Below are 26,458 nucleotides of genomic sequence, written 5' to 3'. Positions count from 1 at the left end.
TTTCCTAAGTTTCAGCGGAGCTAGGAGATCAACAGCTTCTGAAAGGGTTGCATTATATTTGGAAAGAGCTGACTCCGCATTATCTGTTGCTGTGATAAGTAGTTATTTCCATATTTTCTGAAGTTCTTCTAATGTAACCTTGTGCCATTGTCGGCGCCATGTAGGGGGATCGGATTGTTTTTTGATTGGTTTTGCTAGTCCAGGAAGAGTGAATTCGACCAGGCGATGGTCCGTCCAATTAACTCGAGTGGGGGGGCAACTACATATCGTTGGACCGTTAGAGAAAATTCAATCTAGGGTGTGGCCTCCTGTATGAGTAGGTCCATTGTTTTGTACCTGGAATCATAGCAGGGAAAGGTCAGAGAGCAGGGACAAAGTTTCAGGATGGTCTGGGATATCTACGTGAAAGTTGAAATCACCTAGTAACAGAAAATTTTCTTCAGCTTTCAGGTGTTGTGCTAATAATTCTGTTAGGGATAAGGTGAAATCATTACTTGGCACAGGCGGACGATAAATCAGAGCTCCTTTCCAGTTATCTTAGGAGCCTGACTCTTTTAAAAATCATCACCTCCATCGATGGACAGCAACTTTGATCAAGAATAGAGACTTTTCAAATCTTCTTTATATACTATGGCTATCCCGCCTCCAGTTTTGGTCGGGCGGTCGAGCCTTAGTATTTTATACCCTTCCGGAATTCCTAATGCTATTGCCGGAGTGGCATGTGGTTTTAACCATGTTTCTGTTAAGAAACAGATTTCGGGACTAATAGTATGTATGAGGTCCCATATCTCCAGGTAGTGTTTGGGCAATGAGCGTACATTAAGAAGGAAACTTTCCCAGCCTTTAAACACTGGCGTTTCCTTGATAGCGTGTCCAATAGAGAGAGCGCTATATGTTGCTTGGAATCGGCATTGTACGCATGAAAAGGGGCCTTCCGGGCACGGCCATTGACCACGAGCACAGCCCCCCCCCCTGTGGTCGTAGGTTATGCAGCGCTTGGGAGGTGTACCTCAGTCTAAGGCTCTCCGTAGGGTCCATAGCAGATTAACCAGAATGTATCGCCCTTTGCCCCTAGCCCCGTCCAGTCGCGGACGGGCGCAGACGGGCAACTCTTTGGCTACTCTTCGGCGTAGCTTCGGCTTCCTTGCGCGCGACCGCTGCGCGCTCGGGAGGAGGCGAGGGCTAAATAGCCCAGAGAAATGGCAACGAGAGCGCTAACCGCTCCAGCATTCACCCCACAGGAAGTGCCTGGCTCTCCCTGACCCGCCCTCCGCGCAACGGTACTAGCTACCGCGTCGGACCGGGGCGGGCAGGAGTGGAAATCGAGCCCAGGCTTCCTGACAGACCCGAGGTGTCGTCCTACCCCTATTGATTCAGGGCAGAGGCAAGGTAGTACAGATAGCGGTGAACACAGTAAGTTTTAGCTTTTTATAAAAAGTGTGGTGGCACAGAGAAATTAGCTCCTTAAAATAGATGCATTTCAAAATTAAAATTCAGATTTTTACATCGACTGCAGCATTTTTAAATCAATCAGCAAGTCGCATTAAAACAGACAATTCTCTCAGCAGAACAGCTTAGATGCAGCACAAAGCACAATTCTGATAACTCTGGCGAGCAAGCGGATCGGATGACTCTGCCACCGTCTCCTACTCCATGGAGTTGATTATTACTTGCTTGCCTAGTGTGCAGGACCAGGAGGACTTATGGATGACAGCGAGGTATCCTCCCTTCTTATGTGCACGGTCCAAATGGTGGATGCTGTAGCCTGTGACAAGAAGGATGTCTAGGATGTGCAAAGATGTGGTGAACCATGTTTCTGTATAGAAGAGGGCGTCAAGTTCGGCAAAGGTGATGTTTGGTGCGTGGGGAACTGCAGAGTGTGCATTAATGACATGAGCTGGAATGTGTGTTCTGTAGTTTGAGGGTGTGCAGTTGTATGAGGTTGGGTCTATGTGTTGTGCAAATTCTATGTGAGTGCCTGAGCTGTCTACATTTGGATGCAACTGTAGGGTTGGCAGTATGGTGATGCTGGGTTAGGCACATGCTTATATCTTACCGTATACGTTTCAGGGGACAGGTGTTCTGGCCTTAACAGGCTCAAACAGGCAATGCCCATGTATGTGTCCACCCTGCAAAGTTGATTGAAGTAGGGAGAAGGCAGGAGGGATATCACTTCCTGTGCTGATGAATGAAGGGAAATACAGTTATGTCACTTCCTGTGCAGATGGATGATGGGAAATTAAGTCTTATTGCTTGCTTTCTTTTAAAGATATTGTGGGTGCAACACTAGTGATGTCACTTCTGTGTAAATGAATGATGAGAAATCCAATTATGTTACTTCCCGTGCAAATGAGGATGAAAGATAATGCAGTGATATCATGATGAGGCATGGTATTAAATCTTGTGTTATGTGCATCCTAAGCAGTTTTTCTACCCTGTACAAAAATTGTTCTGCTACATTCTTGAATGAACTTTACATTTAGACGGCATTAAATTGTTTTGAAAATATACAGAAGAGACATTTTCCGGTTTAATAGAATACTCACACATGGGTGTTTGTAACCCAATACATATTTTTGGAACAATAGTGTTTAAGACTTGTCATAACGATACTGAATAATGATTTGGTGAGAGCAGAGCGAAGGTTAAATGTATTGTTAGGCAATACATGGGAAGTGTGCACAGCTTTGATGAGCTTTGCAGTCTTCATCTCTGGAGAAGTGTGGCTCAATGGTTAGAGCGGCAGACCCTGATGCAGAGGTCCAGGGGACCAGGGTTCAATTCCCCGCCTCGGCAGGTCTTGAGCTCAAAAAATTCCACGGACCGGATAATTCTCGCCTCGGTGGCTATTCCAATCATGGAGTCCCACTCTGCAACTCTGGGCAATAGCTTGCTTAATCTCCACAAAGGCCCCCACAACGCTAAGGATGCCTGGCCTCCACCTTGGGGGTGCCCAGGAGTGGACACCTAAACAGGAGCTAATACAGTGGCACGCAAACCTTATTTGGTCCTTTTTAATTCCGGCTTGAGAAGCCAAGTTTCATTCTTTCTCTACAAATGTAGTGAATGTATGCCCCTTTTAAGAACAGGGTATAGCAATATTTATTACAGTAAAAAAGAACATTTGAATACTGAGGTTTTCTAGGTGATCTTAACCTTTTGTGGCCAGTAAACCTAGAAATATGCATAGTAAAGTAATGGTATTTTTTATCCCTGCAGTTTGCAAGACTATTTAATGTTTCCAAGTCACCTTTCTCCCAGCATATTGTGGTTGAAGTTCCGGGCCTTCCTATATCAGTCTGGAGCTATTAAAGTTTGAATTAAGTTCCTTATTTGATGTTAGGCTCTTAGTATACAATGACAGCAGGTAGGCCCTGTGATGCTGTCATCTTTCCTCCAACTGTCTCTTCTTACACTCAGTACCACAAATCAATATTATATTATATCATTCATTCGCAGATTTCTAGGCACAGCTCAGACTTGCAGGACATGGAGACACACGGGATGCTATACACCTCCCACAGACATGGGTACAGTCGTTCTCCATGCATACAGCACAGGAACCATCATTCATAATTACTATAAGGAAATGGGGTGCATTATATAGTCTTCACATGTTATACACTTACCAACCTCTTCAAGTTCAGTATGTTTCGTCATTAAAACCCTCAGATCAACCTTTGGGTAGCTGTGGCACTGAGCAGAAGGACATATACACAGGAACAAGTGTTAAGTATTTAAACAGCCCTAAAACAAATACAGAAATAGACACAACACTCAAGAAATCAGACATTTATTTATAAAAATAGACTGTATATTTATTAGAATTTGGACACTAGAATGAAAAAGATCCACTGGAAGTTTCCTGAAATAGTTTTTACAAGCAATAAATCAAAACGAGTTCACTCAAATGTGAAAAGGGCTTGGCAAAATCAACTAATTGGACACTTAGAAACGGAAAACATATGTAAGTGTTAATGCGATTGGTTAGAGATACTTGAGATTACCACTACAGCAGGTAGCTAGTCTGGGGGACCAGCAAGCTCCTCTAGAACAGTTACCTTTACAGAAAAATCAGTCCATCAGCAGTTCCAGGTACGTATTGCAATGGGTTCCGGTGGAGTGGTCCTGATGCAAGGGATGAAGGATGCTGAAGATGCTCTAATGATGCTGTGGATGCGGCACGGTCGACGAGGGTCTTCCTGCTGGGATTCCTCAGTCGACAAAGATGGAAAGGGGTTCCTGGTTGCAGTGTCCACGCCCCAAAAAGTCCATTCCGGTCTGGCCAAAGTCCAGTCTCCACTAAACTACCAGTCGCTCTTTGCCACAGTCACAGGCCAATCCTTCCTGGGTCAATACCTCGCCGTCGGAGAGTCCCAGCAACTCTCCAGCTGCACTCCCGGGATCCACCAACTTAGGTGCATTAGGTCTTGGTCCTCTGTGCTGCACGGCGGCGGGGTGAATGGTTTGAAGACTTTGTGCTACCAACTTGCCCCAGCAGGCTTTTTGAGCTGTGTTGTCCATGTGTTTCGAACAGGAGGCCAGTCCGCTGGCCCTTGGAGTTCTCTTGGCTCTTACGGGGCTCTGAAGACCGCTTCTCCTTCAGTAGGAAACAGCAGACACTGTCCCTCTCCTCACAGACCAGCAGGTACCGTCCTCTTTGGTGTAGCAGGGCAGTTCTCCAAGTCGGTCGAGGTCTTAAGTTCTGGGTTCCCACTTTATACTCGGAAATTGCCCTCAGGGCAGGATGAGGTTGGTAGCCAGTGGGTTACCAGGTTTCCTCCCACCTGGTGACCACTTTCTGTGGACTGTGGCATTTGGCAATTCCAGGATACACCATTCTGCCACTCCCAAGATGGAGAGACCTCTTTCTTGGTGTTCAGATGCCCTTAGCCCAACCCCCTGGGGTGTGGCTACCTCAGGGCTGCACGCCCCTGGGAAACCGGTTTGGCAACTTGTTTCCTCTCTCTGCTTCCCATGCAGTCTGTCTACCTCAATAATGGAACAGCTCTCCTCCCTGGTGTTACACATCTGTCCTTCAAAGGCGGCTTCACCTTTGAAGCCTGTCTTTTGGGGCTAACACCTAAGTCGCTTCGTGTAGGAAGGAGGGGACACCCCCTAACCTTTAATCCCTCATTGTCCTCCATCCTGAGAGTCGTTGGCACGTGTCTCCAAGAGGGCAGAAAGCTGTCTCGTGTAGCAGGCTCCATGTGTGCCCGGTAAGGCAGAGGAGTTTTAAAGGCAACAAAGTGGCAGCTTTGCCAAAGCTGCATACTGCCACAAGTTACATTAATTTCGAATTGAGATACAAGTCAGGCTTAATGTAAAAAGTGGTTTGATACCTTAGAGTGCCTACTTTGTTGGCATAGCTAAGTAGTCAATTGGGCGACCAAATCAATCGGTCGGCCAACTTTTTCCACAGTACAACAGCAGTTCAATTTTGTGTATTTCACTGTCAGGACTTACAAAGTACATGTCCTACCTATGTCCTGACGCTCCCCACACATCATGTCAAACAAAGAAATCAGAAATTAGGTTGTTACTACCATTTCACAATGGTCAAGGATATGTAATACCGTAGACATGAGGATTTACCACTACTTGCCTGCATACTCAAAGATGCACCATACCTACATTTATACATGAAGGCCAGGTAATCACGGAGGCTCAGTCATACAACAGCCCGGGCACATTGGGTTTTCTCATCATCCCCAAGTCTACGCATTGAAGACACAAAAAAAAAAAACAAAGTTTAACACTGTCATCTATGCTAAAAACTCCTTTGACCAGACTCCAATACAAAACCTGTACTCACAACAACTCATTGGCAATGTCCTTTGGCTTTCACATCACACAATTAAAATTACCAGGTTACACAGACACAAAACTCTCACACTTTCTCCTTCTTCCACAAGCAACAGTCATAATCCCTGAAGGGCATCACGCTCCACTATGCACTTGCACACAAAAATGCAGCCCGGTACTTTAAAACGCCGAAGAACTGGTCATACAAGCTGGCCAGACCAATGTGACCTAGAGCCAGACCAAAGAAAGCACCTAATTTGCATCCAGTACCACACCCTCTAGACATTTCACTAGAAAACAATGATGACAGTCTCCAGTAAAGGCATACTGAAAAGTTATCGACACAATTCAACAATGAAACACTAGAGTAGTCTAGTAATACAGCCATTGACTTGAGAAGTCAAGTCAACTTTGTAACACAATGATGACCTCTTTAAGGGGTCTCATACTGAAATGTTTTTCACACAACAATCAAACAGTAGAGCAGTCCAGAAATACAGCTACTGACTGCAGACCATGTCAGCAGGTACAGAAGTACTCACCTACCACACACTACAACTACATGAAACGCTACCTCTTGCAACGTAGTCCTTCTTTTCTCCCACATTGCAGCCCTGGGGTACTACCCTCACAAATGGGCACCAATCTTCCCCACTTAGCACCCTACAGGGTATACTTGGCATACAACCTCTAGCCACAGGCTACAACTCTTCCCCAACTTCGCATACCATGGAGTATGCTCTGTATAACCTGGGGTACTTCTCTTTCCCCAATTTGTATCAGCACACTCACTTGTTTACTACACTCTTATCTCTTGTGAGGGGGTACCACTCTTCCACACATCTGCAAATCATGGACACGCACAACAGCATGTATCTCAACAACAACATTCAGAAGTATACTACAGTATCTTCCTCAAACTGCTAACTAGACTCCATACTAGACAGCTTTAGTTACTGTCTCAGAAGAGATCAGAACTATTAAAGACAGTGGTGGGAGAGCAGCTGTGGTCCTTCTGCATCTTTCAGCGGCTTTCGATACAGGGTGTCATATGGTTCTTCTGGAACATTTGACTGAAATCGGTATTAGTGGATCAGCACATGTTCTTGTTACTTCTTTTCTAAATGATAGAGAGCGGACAGTGACCCTTAGGGGTTTTCATTCTAAAGCTTTTTATCTCCCTTATGGAGTTCCCCAGGGGTCATCGTTCAGTCCACTGTCTTTAACATTTACGTAGCGCCATTGGCTAAGCTGATCCCCTTCTATGGTTTTGTAGCTTATGCCGACAATACCCAGATTGTGGTGTCGGTCCCCAGCAATGCGTAGGAGGTGGCAGACAGATTTAACAACCGCATGAATGCTATTGTCAATTGGATGACCACCAACTGTCTGAAATTAAACTCCGATCAAATGAAGGTTCTCATTTTCGGAAAAGAGTAACATTTTTTTAGGTCATTCATGGAGGTCTCAAAGACTAGGTTCCATTCCAGATCCTGTGGCCAAAGCGAGAAACCTTGGTGTAATTTCTGATGCTGATCATTCCTTTTAGGGGGCATATAAACAAAGTGGTGACCTTTTTCGAATTAGGTCTCTGAGGAAGGTGCTGCCCTTTGTTCCCTTCATGCTCCAAAACACTGTAGTTGTCATCCTTGTGCTTTCCAGGATTGATTATTGCAATGCTCTGTATATTGGCAATGCACAATTGGCTTTCAGAAAGTGTCAAACAATGCAGAATGCAGCTGCTCATGTCTTAATGAAGCCTCTCAAATACATGTCATTGTCAAGTACCCGTAAAGGAGCTTCACTGGCTCCCTGTGAAGAAAAGAGTGGCTTTTAAAGCACTCTGTCTAGCTCACAAACCACTGTATGGCACCAGACCTAATGGTCTCAAAAGAAAAATGAGGTGGCACCTACCTTATAGAAATCTTAGATCTGCTGCATCATACTCGGTTCTGGCCCCTAGGATATACAAAGCCTCTTGGGGAGGCCCCAGCTTTGTGTATTCCACCTGTCAGTTGTGAAACAAAATGCCACTGCACCTAAAAAAACAAAACCAAATCTGCTTATCTTTCGGAAACAGCTGAAATCTTGGTTGTTTCCTCTGTCTCTCTCTTTTTTTTTTTTTGAAAACCTTTATTGTACAAAGAAAGCTCACAAATACGGGCCTACAACCCACGAGGGCTGGCCACCACATGGTAGATAACGTAGTAAACGAAAAACAAATTCTCTACAGGATATGTCACCAAGAACACAGGAGAAACAACAAAAGGGATCAAGCAATCAGCAAGAACAGGACAATAAAAGGTTAATTTTCTAATGCGGGGCGGGGAAACAGAAGAACAATGGGCCGTGCAAAAAACAACCAGGGAGGGGCCGCGGCAAGCCGCCATCTTATGATCACAGAATGAGAAAAGAGGCCACACAAACGTAGCTATCAAAGAGTATAAACATGGTCGGAATATAAAGAAACGACAATGGCATCAATCAAACCGCGCCTACCCGTCGCCGCCCCCACCCAAATTGAGGAGACACAATCAAAAAGGCCCAAACAATAAAAGACAATACGATACGCACCCCAACAAAAATAAAGGGACCCTCAATAATGAGGAAAAAGGGGGAAGAGGGAAAAAGGAAACGAAAGAAGGGACTCCCATCAAACCACACACCCCCCGGAGTTAAAGCAGGATAAGAGAATCCGGCGAGCGACGTAGCAAAAAGTTGAAACCGAATTATCAACGAGCCACAATCAGACACACACCGGAATACAAAAGTAACAGAAACTCCCCAGGGGGACACAGGGAAAGACGGAGTCCCGAAAAAAGTGTACACACAAGAGCCATAGAACAGAAAAAACGGAAATAAGGGAGGAAAAAGACCCCCCAATATAGACAGACCCACCCCTAAAGCCCACCCTGCACCCCTGCAGAAGGCTACGGCCTACCCCCCCGCAGCGTGCCTGTCGCCCTAATTAGAACCCGAAATATAGCGGAGCAAAGTGAAGTCGGAAGCCAAAGACAAAATTGGGAAGGGAAGAGAAGGAAACGAGGGATGGGAAACACACACAGACATACACGGGGGAGGGCCGGGAGACAGGAGTAAAAGCACCCAGCCACCCGCCTGAGTCGAGGAGACAAGTCCCGGGGAAGTCAAAGAACATCGGGTTAAAGTCCAGGAGTACCATTCAGTCACACAGAACCATACCGGGACAGGTTGACCATCCAAATCAGTGCAAGACTACCGCACAGATGCCAGTATACATCAGCCCTGTCCTTGTTTGTCCAAAGGGGAAACGGTCCGGGCCAGCGAGGACCAGGCCACGAAGAACAGGAGAAAGACAGCAGAAGGATCCAACGGCAGTCCGGTAAAGGCACGTGGAGTGGCACACGGAAGATCCAGGAAAGTCACGAAGTGTAACAAACGATGCAGGCACAAGTCCAAGGATATGTCCAGAAAAACTGACCCATCTGGGCCAGCGCAGGAGGCATCGCCGGGCAGCAGCGGCAGAAAGGAAGCGGGAGAGTCATGAAGGCCTGGCCAAGCAAAATCCAGCTCCCGGGTTTGAGAAAAAGAAGGTAGCGCAGGAGGAGGAGGCTCCATCAAGTTCCATACAGCAGCAGACGCGGTCGTAGCCGGGGCCAATTCCGCCAGGATAATTCCAGCCGCACCCCGCGGCGGCACAGTCACATCCGGCCATGGGGGCCCCGGAGGCCCGCCGCGAGGAACCATCTCCGAAGCTAGGACAGGCGCGGTCACACAGAGCCGCCAGGAGAGCAGGGCGTCCAGGACCTCCTTAAGTGTAGGAAAACCTTTACAGTAGCCGGCACCCGGGCCACGCGGCGGGCCTCCAGCGCCCGCCCAGGCCCGGTCAGGATACCCGGGGCCGGTCGCCATCTTGAGAGTCCGACAAGGCAGCGCGGCTGAAAAACTCCACCGGGGCGGCAGCAAAGCAAACACAGTCCCGCCGACCGGCAACAGAACACCCCGGGCAGGAAGGGGGGCCACCAGAAGAGGGGGACTTGCCGGCCACCCAATGCCGCCGGTCCCGTTCTCCGAGCCCGGGCGGCAAAATCAAAATGGCCGGACCGGAGAACAAAGGGAGAGCAAGCCGGACACACGAGGAGCTCCGACCACGGAAGGCAGCGCTTCCACCACAGGCCTCCTCCCCACGGGAATCGGCCAGGAAGGACCTCCGGCCCACACGAACAACGGCCTTCCGACCACCTCCTCCGCGCCCCGGAGGGTAGATCCGCAGGCTCCGTCCGGCCCGGGAGCCGGCAAGAAGATCCAGGCCAGTCCGCCTCCGACTCCCAAAAACGATCCGGGGCACTGCACCGGTTCCACAGCAGCCAGGATAACCGGAACAAGAGGTAAGTGCCTGCAAGGCGTCGCAACACTACCACACAGCAAACAGGGCTTCCCGGGGCAGGATTACAGCAGGATAATTGAGAAAACACAGGCGGGCGAACGGAGCCGAGCTAAAGCGCGGCCATCTCGGTCGCGAGCTAGGCTCCTCCCTCTGTCTCTCTCTTTTTAGTGGGTCACGCTCCTGGCTGTTTGTCTCAGTTGATCTTTCTGATTCTTAGCGCCAAGACACCCACGGGTAATCACACACGTTTTAGAAATTAAATTTACATTACATATGTAGTCAATAGTAAATGCTCACACAGTACTCCCAAAACAACCTACAGGTGAATAATGTAAGGTTCCCAACCTTTCTCTTGCACTTTAACCATTCAGCTCACAACAACCATTACCATAAACTGCAATTTTCAACCAACATAATTCAACTGACACAGCAATTTACTCGCGGAACACATACATTACCATTAAGATCTAAATGGGTCATATTAATACGCAATAAACAACAACCTAACTGCTACCTAACCTAATAAACCTCACTTCTAGTAGGAAACATTTCAGTTTCTTAACTGATGCACAAAATATCGTTGTTTTTTTGGGGGGGTGGAGGGGGGTTTAATATCGACCTACCATAATATGGATGTTTTACTATCAAAGAGACAGAATATAGAAGGTAAGTAATATCGATTTTTTTTTTTTTTTTTTTTTTTTTTTTTTTTTTTTTTTTATCGAAGGGACAGAATTTCGGAGGTAAGTAATATCGATTTTGTTAATATCGATGTTAGTAATATCGATGTTACTAATATCGATTTTTATATGATTTTTATTTATATAATGTATTATGTATTTTTTTTTTAATGTGCTTTAAGTATATTTTGTATTTTAGTACCGTAGCGGGTTGTGGGTTAATAGGGGAATAGGGTGGGAAGTAATCTAATTATACTAAATTATTTATTCATTTTTTAGGAATTATAAATTAATTTTAATTAAGTGTTAATTAATTGTTATTATTTGGTAATTCATTTTAATTAATTGATTAATTGATCATTATGTTCTGTAGTGGGTTGTGGGTTTATAGGGGAATAGAGAGGGAAGTAATTTAATTATATTAAATTAATTATAATTTTTTTAGGCATTATAAATTAATTTTAATTAAGTGATAATTTTTATTAATTGGTAATTTATTTTAATTAATTGATTAATTGATAATTATGTTATGTAGCGGGTCATGGGGTTATAGGGGAATGGGGTGGGAAGTAATTTAAATGTAAGTATTAGTTTATTTTCATTAATTGTTTTTGCTAATTATATTGGTAATTAATTATTAATTTTTATTAGTTGGTAATTAATTTTAATTAATTGATAATTATGTTAAGTGTATTTTATTATTGGCGTTTGTTGTGTGTTAATAGGGGAATAGTGTGTAAAGTAATTGATTTGTAATTAAGTAGTTATTACAATTATAGTTGGGTATTGATAATTCATTTTTGGGATATTAATTATTAATTGGTAATTTTTTATAATTATTTATTGGTATTTGTAATTAGTATAGATTAATTTAATAAATATTTTTGTAAATATTAATTTATTTATAAGTATATTATTTTTACTTCTACGCTATAATAATAATAATAATAATAAACATTTATAAAGCGCCTGGCTGCACAAAACTGTGTATCCCCGCGCTGACTGCTAATACAATACAGATTTCCAGAGGAGCTGTGGTAATAGAGGTTTGGAAAGGGTTATACATTTGGGAACAGGTAGGTTTTCAATTTTGTCTTAAATCTCAATTCGGAAGGCTCCATCCGCAATTGGAGCGGGAGTGCATTCCAGTGTTTCGAGGCTAAGTATCTGAAGGATTTTCCTCCCCTTTTAGCTCTAATGATGCGGGGGAGTTTGAAAAGCATTGTGCCAGATGACCTTAGATTCCTAATCGGACGATGTATAGTAAGGAGATTTTTTTAAATACTCAGGACCTTTGTCCTGAGCAATGCGATGGGCATAGCAAAGGGTCTTAAATTTAATCCTCTCCTTAACTGGAAGCCAGTGGAGTCTGGATAGGGCCGCTCTAGCAGAAGTTCTTCTTGGGAGTCCTAACACCAGTCCTGCGGCAGCATTCTGCACGCATTGTAGTTGATGTAAGCCCTTCTGACTGAGCCCAATCAGGAGGGCATTCCCGTAGTCTAAATGGGGTGTCACCAGTGCATGGACTATGGTCTTCCTGGCTTCAGTAGGAATAAGATCCAACACCTTTCGGAGAACTTTTAAGATGCCAAAGCATCTTCCCGTTACTTTGTTGACTTGGGTCTTACCAGAGAGGTCTGAGTCCAGCATAACGCCTAGGTTTCTGACCGCCTCTACCGGGGTGGGCAAATTCCCCAGTTCACTTGGCATGAGACCACGCAGACGTATCTCTCCCGACCACCAGTAGTTCGGTCTTATCGCCATTCAGACGAAGGCGGTTGTTGTTCATCCAGGCCGCTACTGCTGACATACATTCTGAGAAATTGGTGGCATATTCTCTTCTGTCTGGCGTTAACTTGAACACCAGCTGGGTGTCGTCAGCATAGCTTACAATGCCCACCCTGAAAACCTCTACAATGCGTGCCAGGGGTTCCATATAGATGTTAAATAAAGTGGGGCTTAAGCTTGAGCCCTGTGGAACCCCATGGCTCATCGTCCGAGGAGATGATCTAAAGGGTGGGCAGTGTAGCTGGAAACTTCTGTCGGTCAGGAAGGAGCGTAGCCAAGCCAACGCTGGGCCCCTTACTCCCATGTCCGAGAGACGAGACAGCAGCTTTGAGTGCAGCACGGTGTCAAATGCTGCACTAAGGTCCAATAGGACTAACGCCGCTGTCTCGCCCTCGTCCACTATCTGCCGGATGCATTCAGTCGAATATAGAACTGCTGACTCAGTCGAGTAGCCTGATCTAAATCCTGACTGAGAAGGATGGAGAAGAGCCTCTTTCTCCAAATGCTCCATAAGCTGTTTATTGGCAATTTTTTTCTATGATTTTAGCACAGAATGGGAGAAGGGAAATTGGTCGAAGATTTTGGAATTGAGATATGTGAATGTTGGGCTTTTTCTTTAGTGGCATGACTTGAGCAGTTTTCCATGCTTCTGGAACATAACAATCCTCAAAGGATAGTGTGATCATTTGACTGATGTGATCGATTAATGTGTTTTCCATAACTCCCTTACACCGATCGGGTGGACATGCGTCGTGAAGGAGCCGGATTGTATGCCAGTTATGATTTCCAGCAAATCTTGTTTGCCCGGTGTTTGAAAACCAGTAAATAGGGATTTGTGAGTTTGGATAAGGCTTATATCCAAGTTGGTATTTAAGGGAGTTGTGTTGTTTACAAAAGTGGCATGTATTTTATCCACCTTCTCTACAAAGAAATCAGCAATTTGTTCACATATCTCCATCGAGTATGTGTCTTGAGCGTCTAATCGTGAAGGGATTGTGAGTTCTTTGTAGATACTAAACAGCTCTCTCATGGGATTGTCTGCTAACTCTATTCTATTTTTATAATGGGTACTTTTCTCCGTTCTAACCAACTCAATTTTATAGCTTGCTTTAAGATCAGGTGCGTAGCTTTTTCTCCACCTCCGCTCCATAGATTTACATTGAGCCTTTGCTAATCTAAGATTCTCCGTAAACCATGGAGCGGTTTTGGATTGTCTTGCTGGGGGTTTGACTGTCCAGGGAGCTATCTTATCTAAGGCTTCAGTTATCCATAATTCATAGTTATCCCAAACCTCCTGCACGGTGCTACCTATTGTTAAAGGGTGCTCTATTAAAATGCTGTTAAAAAGTTCAGAAGTGACATTTTTCCAGTTCCGACGTTTCAGAGGGGTGTGCTTTATGAATATAGTACCTATGTTTTTTTTTTCTATCTCGAATGGCACAATACTGTGGTCAGACCAGATTAGTGGGATTGGTGGTGAGGTCTTAATGCCTTCCCAGTTTGCAAAAATGGGGTCCAGGAGATGACCTTGCTGGTGTGTGGGTGCTGTGGAGAGAAGTTTTATATCCACAGCGTTTAGTGCGGCAGCTACCATTTGTGCCTCATTCGAGTTAATATCTTCAAAATGAAGATTAAGATCGCCCAAGATAATTAGGTTTTTATGTCTGACTGCTAACTGGGTTGCCGACTCAATGAGATGGCTGCAGAAAGATGCTGCAGTGCCCGGGGGTCGATATATTAATAGACCAGTAATCACATTTGTCGGTTCTATTTTTATTGTAAATATACCGCATTCACTGTTAGGTATAGTGGTTTTAAGTAGCGTGCATTCGAGCTCAGCTTTATAAATTAATGCTATCCAAAACTTTCCCTACTGTTGCACTCTCTGGAGTGGGAATAGTAATTTTTACCCCTATGCTATCCAACACTTTCCCTACTGTTGCACTCTCTGGATTGGAATAGTAATTTTTACCCCTACGCTATCCAGCACTTTCCCTACTGTTGCACTCCCTGGAGTGGGAATAGTAATTTTTACCCCTACGCTATCCAACACTTTCCCTCCTGTTGCACTCTCTGGAGTTGGAATAGTAATTTTTACCCCTAGGCTACTGTTGCACTCTCTGGAGTGGGAATACTAATTTTTACCCCTACGCTATCCAACACTTTCCCTACTGTTGCACTCTCTGGAGTTGGGATAGTAATTTTTACCTCTACGCTAACCAACACTTTCCCTACTGTTGCACTCTATGGAGTTGGAATAGTAATTTTTACCCCTACGCTATCCAACACGTTCCCTACTGTTGCACTCTCTGGAGTGGGAATAGTATTTTATTCCCTCTGTTACTTAATATTTTTTGTATTGTTTTAGTCAATGTAGTATATAATTAATTTAAAAAATATTAAAAGTACATTTAATTTGTTTTGCATAATATTTAATTTTTATGTTATTATTTTGTGTATAGATGAATTATAATATTTTTAATTATTTATAAGTTATTACAATATACATTAAAACGGATTAAGTATATTATATATTATATGTATGTGTAATTATTGTTTTATTAAATTATGTATATTACTTATTAATTTTAAATAATATAAATATGTTTTACTATGTTTATTATATTTTTAAGTAGTTTTTAATTAATTTTACATATTTTTTTAATTTAAAAAAGCGATATTTTTTTTAAACTATATTTTTGACATTGATATTTTTTTCGCGATATTTTTGTACTTACCTTGTTGTAGATAGGATGTCGATATTGTTGACATAGATATTATTGCTCCGATATTTTTGTATTTCGATATTTTGTCGTTCGATATTTTGTCAGACATTCGATGCACCTCAAAATTACACGAATGCTAAATAACCCTACCAATATTTTAACTGAATATCCTAGTTACACTTTGCAAATGGACAAATTCCAGGCATGCAATGTTTCAACTTCCCACAACTTCAGGGCACAGTATACCCTCAAACAACACAGTCTCATTTCTATGTCCAATGCCCTTGGAGATAGTCCTATCTCTTTCTAAAGTAACTAGGATGCATAGGATAGTCTTTTTTTCTCTGTGCCCAGACTTGTCCCATTCAAACATCAGCTTACTACCGTGCTTCATAATCTTATAGTCTACATATTTATAGGAACAAGGGAACCCAATTGTAATAGTCGGGACCTTGGGTATTGGTAAGTTACAAACACAGTTGTCCCTGACACGGAGAATACATAGGAGAAGGAATGAATATAGACTCTGAATCAGTACTATAATGAGGCTGTCCAGCCAGACAGGGTTATTTAATAATGTTTCAATTTGAGACTGAAATAAAGTGGGACGGGAAAACATGGCGGTGGCCGCTTGAGCCGCTGCAGCTCTCTGCTTATGCGCTCCCGTTTTTTTTTTGTGTAACCGCTAAATTTGGTCGGATCGCGATGCGGTTTTCAGTCAAATCAGCTTGGGAAGCGGAACATTTGATTCTAGACGATTATTAACGGAATTGGAAATGGTAAAATTTGGTGCTCTTTCGTACCTGCATCCTTTGTGAACTACCTGATGGGGTGGGAGAAGGCGTGTTTTCCCGCGAATTTCGCCGTGGAGGAGAAGGCTCGTACGGTCAGGCTTGATTGTGGTGAAGAGGAGGACGCTGTGCGCCGTGGGCGTATTCTGACATTGTCTGGTGGTCTAGTGTGGAGCCTGGCCGCCCTGGAGCTCCGACGTGGGCGCCGCATCCGTGGCTTACTTCCTGGACGCCGAGAGACGGTAGCTATTGCAGAGGCGGAGACAGACGTGTTTCCTGATGTGACCCAGAAGGTAGGAGAGGCAACGCTGTTTCGAGAGCAAGGAGACAGTGACAGCGGCGATAATAGTGGGGGAGCCGGTAATACGTCCGAGACAGCATATAACCTGAGAAGCTGCAAGTCTAAGGTCGGTAAGGAGGGGGTGAATAAAGGCAATAAAAGTAAGAGCAAGAGAGCTGGACCTCGAGTCACAATCTTACCTGATGCGGGCATATGTTCATCTGCAGTAAATGACGTAAATGGTGTAAGTGGGTCTGGCGATGAGTGTGAACTTGCGGCTAAATCAGCTAAATCAGTGGTGCCTGAGACAGGCGATATCTCAAGTAGTGACCGCTTCTGTAGTATTAAAAAAAAGCCCTCCTCTTTCCTGACGGGGCAGGTTAAAGCAAAGCGCGTTTATACGCGTAAACCACATAAAGGGACCAAAGGGTCTAAAACTCAAAGTGCTACCTCAATATCTAAAATAACTCCATCACTGGGGGCATATTTCAAGGCTTTGCCGCGAGTAGTGCTATTATCAGACAGACTTGAAAAGTTACCTGCAGAAAACACCGGACTTGAGAGACGGATGAGTTCTAAAGATCTACTGGATAGGGCAGACTCCCTGGTAGAGATGGCAACAGGGGGGACAGGGGAGATAGATATGCCCGCGAGCCTGGGAGTTAGCGAGGGAGATGATCCAATTGCCGGTACATCAGGACATCCCCCACTGACTTTGGTCTTGGCACCCCCTTTGGCCCCACCTTTAGCACACTTGGATTGTCAACAGGGGTCTACACAGGGGGCCGTGGCTATTACATCAGATAGTTTACCCTCACTGATTGATGTTAGCCAGTCTACTAATACAAATGTAGATGTGATTACCACCTTGCAGGCTTCTTTTCAAGAGATGTTTTCCTCTCTATCGATAGATATAAAAAAAGGATTTGAAACCTCTGCAGCTAATCAAGCAGATATTAGATGTTTTTGTGAAAGCCTAAACAAAAAACTAAGTGATCTATCAATGAGAACAGAAGCCCTAGAAGACAGGGTGACAGGTTTGTCGCTACACCTGGACGTGGCTAAGTCAAATATCGTCACTCTTAGGAAGGAAGATCAAATTTTATCAGAGCGGATGGAGACGCTTGAGAACAATGTACGTAGGAATAATCTTCGTTTAATGAATATTCCTGAAGACAAGGAAGGCTCAGACATCAAGCAGTATGTCATATCACTGCTGAAGGAGGCGCTAAGACTAGATCAATCGGAAGAAGAACTAGCGCTAGACATTCAGCGCATACACAGAGAGCCTTTTAAGAAGAATCCTCAAAGAACCAAGCCCAGAAAGGTTTTGGTCAACTTCCTCATGTACTCCCTCAAAGAAACTATTCTTAACCTAGCATTAAAGCAAAAAACTGTGAGTGCAAAGGGGTTCAATTTTCAAGTGAGATCGGATTTGTCCAGGGCCACACTAGACAGACAATGGGAGTTTGGAAAGAGGCTTGAGGCCTTCAGAAGCTATGGTGCAGTCGCTCAATTGGTTTTTCCCGCTGCACTGAGAATTATGTATAATAACACCATGCATAACATAAGATCAGTCCAGGCAGCAGACGAACTATTGCTCAATATAGGTAAAGAAAAAGGAGTAGGCAAATAGAGTAGTTCTTCAGGGATAACCAAGCTAATTGTTTAGTGTTTAAAGAGAATGGAGAAGAGAATGGGGAAGAAAGGAAGAAGAAAATGGAACTATAGCTGATCAGAAAGTAAAGAGAAAGTATTTAAAGCACATAAAAAAAAGGGAATTAATAAAACACATAAAACATATAAAAAGGGTGACCTACACGTAGATTTCTTTTAATTCTTCCCAATTCTCGTTAGCAACATTCTCCTTGCCTTTATTTTTCCGACCATAAAACAGGAAGGGAGTCCATAACAGAGTGCTATCTTCTGGTTTTCCAGATAGATAAAACAAGGGTTTTCCAGGGGGGAGATGGGTTAGACAGGGGCACTGGGGGGGGTTGCAGGGGGAAAACCAAAAAAAAAGTCCTCTTTTTCGCTGTAGGTTAGTTTTTGTGGGTAATTTGGTTAAGACATGTCTCAGTTAGAATTCTTCTGGCATGGGCATATGGATCTTAGAGCTCTTTTTTTCTGGTTTGTGGGTGCAGAAAATATGAAAAATTGGAAACATTACATCTATGAGTAAACTGTCCATCCTCTCCTGGAATACCAATGGGTTGCGCACTAGCCCTAGGAAAAATAACATCCTGCAATATCTTCGAGATTCAAGTGCGCAAATAATAGTACTCCAGGAGACACATTTGACCGCTCCTGAAATTCAGATATTGGTCAAGAGAAACAGATGGATTGACGCTTGTATAACGACGTCACAAGCAACCCACACTAGAGGCGGCGTGGCAGTTCTATTTAGAAAGTCTATAAAAGCTAGGCTGCTTTCGAATATTGCAGATCCAGGTGGGCGATGGGCAATAGTGTCAGCCATAATATATGGTGCTTCTATAACAATAGCAGGATACTATGGTCCTAATCAGGATGATCCATCCGCATTGAAGGCCCTATTTTCACATTTAATTATGTTTCCCGACCCAGTTATCCTAGCGGGGGATTTTAACATAGTTCTAGATCCTTTAGTGGATAAATTACCATCGAATAGAGCTAAAGTTTTGTCTAAAACTAGGACTTACCTACAAGATAATATGAAGCAACTGGGATATAATGACATCTGGAGAACAGTACATGGACAACAAAAAGGAGTTACATTTCGAAATTATAGGTTTCATCATCAATCTCGTATTGATTTCATCCTGATAAGTCACTCTTTGGTTCACCTGGTTAAAGCGGTATCCCATTTACCATTTCATCTTTCAGATCACAAGGCTATTCTTTTAGACTTGGAAGGGTTTCCAAAAAAACAATTAAATAACTGGTCCTTTGATCGATCGTTATTGTCATCAATTAATATTATTGATGCCCTTAATGTAGAGGTTCAGCTTTTTTTGGACGATAATATGGGGTCTGCCTCTCCAGGTGTTATATGGGACACACTTAAGGCGTTTCTAAGGGGCCAGATAAAGAACAAAGCATCATACAAGAATAAAACTTATAGAGAGACAGTGACCTCATTGGAATCAGAGTTAGCAAATCTTCAAGAAGACATATCTAGGTATTCTGATGCCAGTGCTCCAATGGCTCAGGAGAAGCAAAATAAAGTGACCATTTTGAAAGGGGAGCTAAGCTCGATTTTAAATGCAAGGGTACAAGAGAGATGGGAAGCTAGTAAACTGGCACACTTTGAATATGGCAAAGGTGCCAGTAAATTGCTGGCATGGAAAACTAAAACAGATTTAGTGCGTAATAATATCAACTCTATTATGATTGGAGGTAGTACACTCTCTACAGATGTAGATATTAGGAGAACGTTCCGTGATTTCTTTAGCACTATCTATTTCGAGGACAATAATATAGAGCCAAAGCAGGTTAAAGAGTGGCTGGCGGGAGTCCGTCTTCCAGCTTTGACATTAGAATAAAGTAATAAACTGGATGAGCCGATCTCCCAAGAAGAAGTCAAGACAGCTTTTCCAATAGCAAAAAAGGCAGGGCATCGGGCCCGGATGGGTTGCCGTCTGAAATATATAAAGCTTTGACTCCAACTATTATCCCATTTTTGACTGAGCTCTTTAATAAGATCTTCCTTGAAGGGATGCCCCCGCCAAAATCATGGGATAATGCATCAATTACGTTGATTTTAAAACCTGGAAAATCAGCATTAAACTGTGGGTCTTATAGACCAATTTCCATCCTAAACACAGATTATAACATTTTTACTTCTGTATTAGCAAATAGGTTGGGGGCAGTGGCAACAAACATCTTGCATGCAGACCAAAAGGGATTTGTAAGGGGGCGTCAGCTGTATGAATTGACCTATGATCTAATAGGTGCCATTGATATGGCGACGGTGACATCACTTCCTTTAGCCGTAATGACCTTGGATGCCACCAAGGCCTTCGATAGAGTTAATTGAGTTTATCTATCGGAGGTCCTGGAAAAATGTAACTTGGGCAACAAATTTAGAAGTACAATTAAACTTCTGTATAAGAATCCATCAGCATCAATAGTTGTCAACGGCGAATTATCGGACCCATTTAATATCACTAGGGGTACCCGCCAAGGATGCCCCCTCTCCCCCCTCTTATTTGATCTTTATATAGAGCCTTTTGCTCAAAAGATCCGAGATAATAGTAACATCAAGTCTTTTGAGTTCAAGGGTTGGGAGAGTAAGGTCGCCCTATATGCGGACGACCTTCTTATTTATACATCAGAGTTACGATCGGCATTTCCAGCAGTAATCACATTGGCTAAAGAATTTGGAGAAGTATCAGGCTATGAAGTTAACGAAGCCAAGATTGACATCATGGTTTGGAATGATTCTGTGCCTGTGGCAGGAGCTCAGATAAGTTCAGTCCTTCGATATTTAGGTTTAAATATATATAAAAATATAGACGAGATAGTTCCAGCAAATTTCTCGCTTATTGCTAAGGAATGTCGCAGACAAATGAAAACATGGTCTACACTTCCGCTATCTTTACTGGGCAGATCCAATCTAGTCAAAATGATGATTTTACCTAAGATCACATTCTTATTTAATACCATCCCTCTTTTTTTTAACCCCGCAATGATAGCTAAGCTCCAAAGCGATATACGCTCTTTTATTTGGAATAACCGTAACCCAAGAATCGCTTGGAAGAAGATCAGGAGACGTAGAGAGAAGGGAGGGTTGGCAGCTCCGGAACTACAACTCTATGGGTGGGCGTTTCAAATGTCTCGTATTAGGATTTTGCTAAAATCCCCAATAAACTTGGCTTGTGGACACATGTTCGCTGCATTACTTAGAGGAGAAAAAGTGGCTGACCATGAATTTTTGTTTAAATTTGGGGATCCTAAGTTTTTTAAGAAAATAAAACTAAAGGTACTTAGAGATTCATGTAGAATATGGGCCAAAATTAGGAGTACCATTAGAATTGATTATTACTCTGGTAAGGCTCCATTATGGAACTCTCCTGGCTCTCCGAGTTGGCTTTTAGATAGTCTTGCAACACCGCTACGTGAGTCAGGCATGGCATTTTGGGGGGACATCTTTGTTGAGGGCAGTTTGCTGCCGTGGGAGGTATTGAAACTAAAAGTGGGGCCTAGGCTCTCCAGGTTTAAATACCTTCAAATGCAGAGTTGGGCGAATGCACGCCCCTTGGTTAAAGGCAGTTTTCAGCTAGGAGGGGATAGCACTTTGGTGTCATTATTGACAGATAGACCCCCATTCAAGAAAGAAGTCTCATTTTGGTATAACCTGTTACTAGATGAAACAGAGGGTGAGTTTCTATTGCCAGGTCAGCTGTGGTCTACTCATATGACTGATATCAGCCTGGAGAATGTGTGGTACGAATCTTTTAAAATCATGTGGAACATTGTAAAACCATCTTGGTTACGTCGAAACCACCTGTTTACAGTACATAGGGCCTACTATTCGCCTCAACGTCTGTCAAAGTTTGTAGGCAATTTACCGGTCCCATGCCCTAAATGCGGCTTGGCAGAGGCTTCGGATTTACATATGTTCTTGGAGTGCCCACTTCTAATACCATTTTGGAACTCTGTCTCTACCTTAGTATCCTCTTCCTTGGGATCCCAACTAACCTTATGTCCTGCTTTAGTTATTTTTGGTATTTCTCCAGAGATTCATGGTCCAGCAAGAAATCTACTCTTTTTTTGTATATTGTTGGCAAGGAGGGAGTTATGTAAGAAATGGAAAGACTCTTCGCCTCCAACCTTGCTTGACTGGCGAAGGTCAGTATTACAAACATCAAAGATGGATCTTTTAAGATCTGGAAATCAAAATAAGAGAAATTTTTGGAGACTACTAAATTGGTAATGGATTTGGTTTGATCTTGGGGTTTTTTTTTTTTGGTTTTTTTTTCCCAAGGTCCAATGATTACGCTGCTTGGAATCCCTCTTTTCCAATTGACTATACTCAATATATCGAAGGCAATACACGATCTGAGTATATGAACGCAGTATGTGTCCCAGACGGGTGTTCTAAAAGTAGTCCTGTTGGATTATGACACTATTTACTGTGGGGCAATCAGGGCGACGTTTCTCGGAGCTCCTTCCAGTTTATCTGAGACAGTAAAGTCATCTCAACTCGCTACTAGTTGGTCACCAAGGGCGAAGATGAGGACAAAAAAAAAAAAAATGAAATAAAGTGGGACACAATCCTGCGTCCAACACAATACATATAATGCAAAAATAAAGACTCAGGCTCAGGCAGGATAAAGAGCTTGAATGCTATACAAGAGATAAAACAAGCAAAAATGAACAGCGACATAGTTACACATAAATAGCAAATTGAGTTGTGTTTGCGGTGTACAATGAGTCAACGACGTTTCAATCCCGTAAGAAAAATACTGGGATCATCATCAGGCCATAGTATTACATGCCTGAGAAAGATTTGTCAGTCAAATAATAGAGGCAATGGGGAACAAAGGAGAAAACAGTAAGAAGATCAAATAATCTAAAAACACATCCTAACAACATAGTGCCGGTTAAGAACAAGTAGTATGCATTCAATACGGCAAAGTATTGTGCTAGGTGCCAGAACCTAGAGCATGATTAAAAGACAAGAGAGACCGTGATGATAACGGCTGGTGAAAACGGCGAGTTAAGTTGAGCAGGGTTTTTACAAAAAAAAGACCTTACAGTGGAACCTTCATGCCTTGCTGGAGGACTCATTGCGGTCGCGGCGGAACGGACTTTGTTTTTGGATATCACAGATCATGCCTATCATATCACGATTTGGGTCTTTTTTACATTTCTTATACTCTGCACAAATATCTCCATGCTGTGGGTTGACACTTGAGATATGGATGACAGTTAGATCTATTCATCATATACAGATCTATCTGCCTGGATCCGCACATACTGGCAATACTGGACTTTGTGGCTATTTTTATTGGATCACCATTGGATCTTTTGTTCTCAACCTGACAAGACGATCCTCCCCAACGATAGGGACGTTACTCTCTTTTCCTAATCTTCTCACAGCATAATTGGCGCCATAGCGCTGGGATGCCCCGGGTAACCATGCGCTTTAGAAATGTTCCTTCATTCATTCATCTGTAATCCAACACATTGGTGAAGGTCTCTGAAAAGTAAGTCCCCAACTTGTTGCTGCACAGTCATAATACCTCTGCCTATCACCTTGGCCACAGCTCTAGCAGAAGCCAAATAGACACACAAGACGCTATACAGCCCTTTGCTTTTAATAGAAATTTAGGACATTTTTCACCTCTTTCCCTGACATAAGGAAATAAGAAAACTTAGTACCCTCTTTTCAGAAATTACAAAGGCATGTTCTTTTGAAGTACTCGCATAACTGATTTTACCCTTACCATGCATTTGATGAATGGCAAATGAGGACGTTTTTCAACACCATAAGCAATGACAAGAAAATGGTTATTTATAATGCTGGACAATTATAATTACTTGTAGGGGAGGTTTTTTCACCGCCATCCATACACTTCACCTCTGTCACGTTCCCCTCGATTCTTTTAATTCCTTACTGTTTATCTCTCTCCCTCCATGTGCCTCTCTTTCTGTTTGCTCCTCTCAGTGCACAACATTTCCTATCGCATTCTACTGCATCTAAATGTATTTCACTGTCGGGACTTACAAAGTACATGTCCTACCTATGTCCTGACGCTCCCCACACATCATGTCAAACAAAGAAATCAGAAATTAGGTTGTTACTACCATTTCACAATGGTCAAGGATATGTAATACCGTAGACATGAGGATTTACCACTACTTGCCTGCATACTCCAAGATGCACCATACCTACATTTATACATGAAGGCCAGGTAATCACGGAGGCTCAGTCATACAACAGCCCGGGCACATTGGGTTTTCTCATCATCCCCAAGTCTACGCATTGAAGACACAAAAAAAAAAAGAAAGTTTAACACTGTCATCTATGCTAAAAACTCCTTTGACCAGACTCCAATACAAAACCTGTACTCACAACAACTCATTGGCAATGTCCTTTGGCTTTCACATCACACAATTAAAATTACCAGGTTACACAGACACAAAACTCTCACACTTTCTCCTTCTTCCACAAGCAACAGTCATAATCCCTGAAGGGCATCACGCTCCACTATGCACTTGCACACAAAAATGCAGCCCGGTACTTTAAAACGCCGAAGAACTGGTCATACAAGCTGGCCAGACCAATGTGACCTAGAGCCAGACCAAAGAAAGCACCTAATTTGCATCCAGTACCACACCCTCTAGACATTTCACTAGAAAACAATGATGACAGTCTCCAGTAAAGGCATACTGAAAAGTTATCGACACAATTCAACAATGAAACACTAGAGTAGTCTAGTAATACAGCCACATACAGCCCTTTGCTTTTAATAGAAATTTAGGACATTTTTCACCTCTTTCCCTGGCATAAGGAAATAAGAAAACTTAGTACCCTCTTTTCAGAAATTACAAAGGCATGTTCTTTTGAAGTACTCGCATAACTGATTTTATCCTTACCATGCATTTGATGAATGGCAAATGAGGACGTTTTTCAACACCATAAACAGGGACAAGAAAATGGTTATTTATAATGCTGGACAATTATAATTACTTGTAGGGAAGGTTTTTTCACCGCCATCCATACATTTCACCTCTGTCACGTTCCCCTCGATTCTTATAATTCCTTACTGTTTATCTCTCTCCCTCCATGTGCCTCTCTTTCTGTCTGCTCCTCTCAGTGCACAACATTTCCTATCGCATTCTACTGCATCTACAGGACTTCACATATCTCTTATTTATGCCCACCACTTTCTGCTGGTCTTACTCCACCCTCAAGGCAACACCTGTCTGAAACGTCTGTTTGCACATCGCTTTTTGTTTCATTAATTTGTATGTAATCAACATCTTGTCTCGTTCCCATGCATGCAGATTAATCTTTTCTTTGAACTATTGTTCAGATCTCAGAGAGTGCACATCGCTCCTCTTTTATGCTGATCACTTTCTATCTCAGCTCCGTGTCAGCACAATATCTGTTTTCAGATACAGCTATGTGTGATTTGTATGTTTCAGGTGCATTGTTTTTCATGTTGTTAGATGTTTGTGACAGGCTAATTTTGTTGAAACCATGAACTGTTAATCTGTATGTCTGCTTTAGAAAGTACTCACTGGCAAAAATAACTGAAGTGATTAACGTAATATCCCCTGCAAGATAATTTGGACAAATAATTTTGTGGTAAGAGAAGATGTTATTGCTCATTGACAGATTTCTGTAAGCTGGATGGAATGCGTTTCTTGGTGACACACTATCTTGATCGTCCAGAGGCCGTTTTGCGTAGTGAGACAGCCCACCTTATTGGGACCTGTAGCCAGAATGTCACATTTGTTCAAGAGCACGTTCTCTCCCTGGGAGCCTTGGGGAGGCTCCTGCGTCTGCTGGATTTGGATTGCAATGAGGCGGTTCGAATAAAAGCTCTATTTGCCATTTCATGTGAGTATCACTCTTTTTAAGATTGCCCTGCATGTCAGTTAGTGAAATGTCCCACAACCGTTGTATTTTTCTTTCATACATGTGCTTCAGCCTGGAAGCCAATTTAAATGAACAATGGCAATCAATAGTATGTCCACTTTTGAGTCTGAGGTGTGCACCCAGTGGTATTCTCCGTCAAAGTTCTTTAATGAATCTCCGCATGGCTAAGTCACAGTTACAACTAACATGAAAAGTTCCCCATTATTTTCTTTGGCTAAAGGTTGCTAACATGAAACAGTAATAATAAAATCCCTTCTTTACAGTGCTTTGTAGTGTTAGTCCTTACTCTGTGACCATTGGCTCTGGCTCAGGTGATGAACAGCCTGTCATTTGTTCAGTTTTGGAACTCTCCACCTTCACTCTCAGCTTCCTAAATTTCCTCAGACGGTATGATTTGACTGACGGTGTCTCTTTATTTATTTTACAT

The 26,458-nt window shown here is 43.0% G+C and overlaps 1 protein-coding gene across 2 annotated transcripts in view; it reads left to right on the top strand.

Moving 5' to 3' along the window:
- HSPBP1 (HSPA (Hsp70) binding protein 1) overlaps positions 1-26,458 on the top strand; it is a 201,687-nt gene that overhangs the window by 9,388 nt on the left and 165,841 nt on the right. For both annotated transcript variants that reach the window (XM_078655044.1, XM_078655045.1), the window contains exon 4: positions 25,768-25,992. In XM_078655044.1, coding sequence (XP_078511170.1) covers positions 25,768-25,992 — 225 coding nt within the window. The remainder of the gene's footprint in view (positions 1-25,767; positions 25,993-26,458) is intronic.

The sequence above is a fragment of the Lissotriton helveticus genome, chromosome 7 (assembly GCF_964261635.1).
Source record: "Lissotriton helveticus chromosome 7, aLisHel1.1, whole genome shotgun sequence".
In the NCBI taxonomy this organism is placed as follows: domain Eukaryota; kingdom Metazoa; phylum Chordata; class Amphibia; order Caudata; family Salamandridae; genus Lissotriton; species Lissotriton helveticus.
Note: the sequence above shows the minus strand (reverse complement) of the source record. Positions and strands in the feature narration are given on the sequence as shown.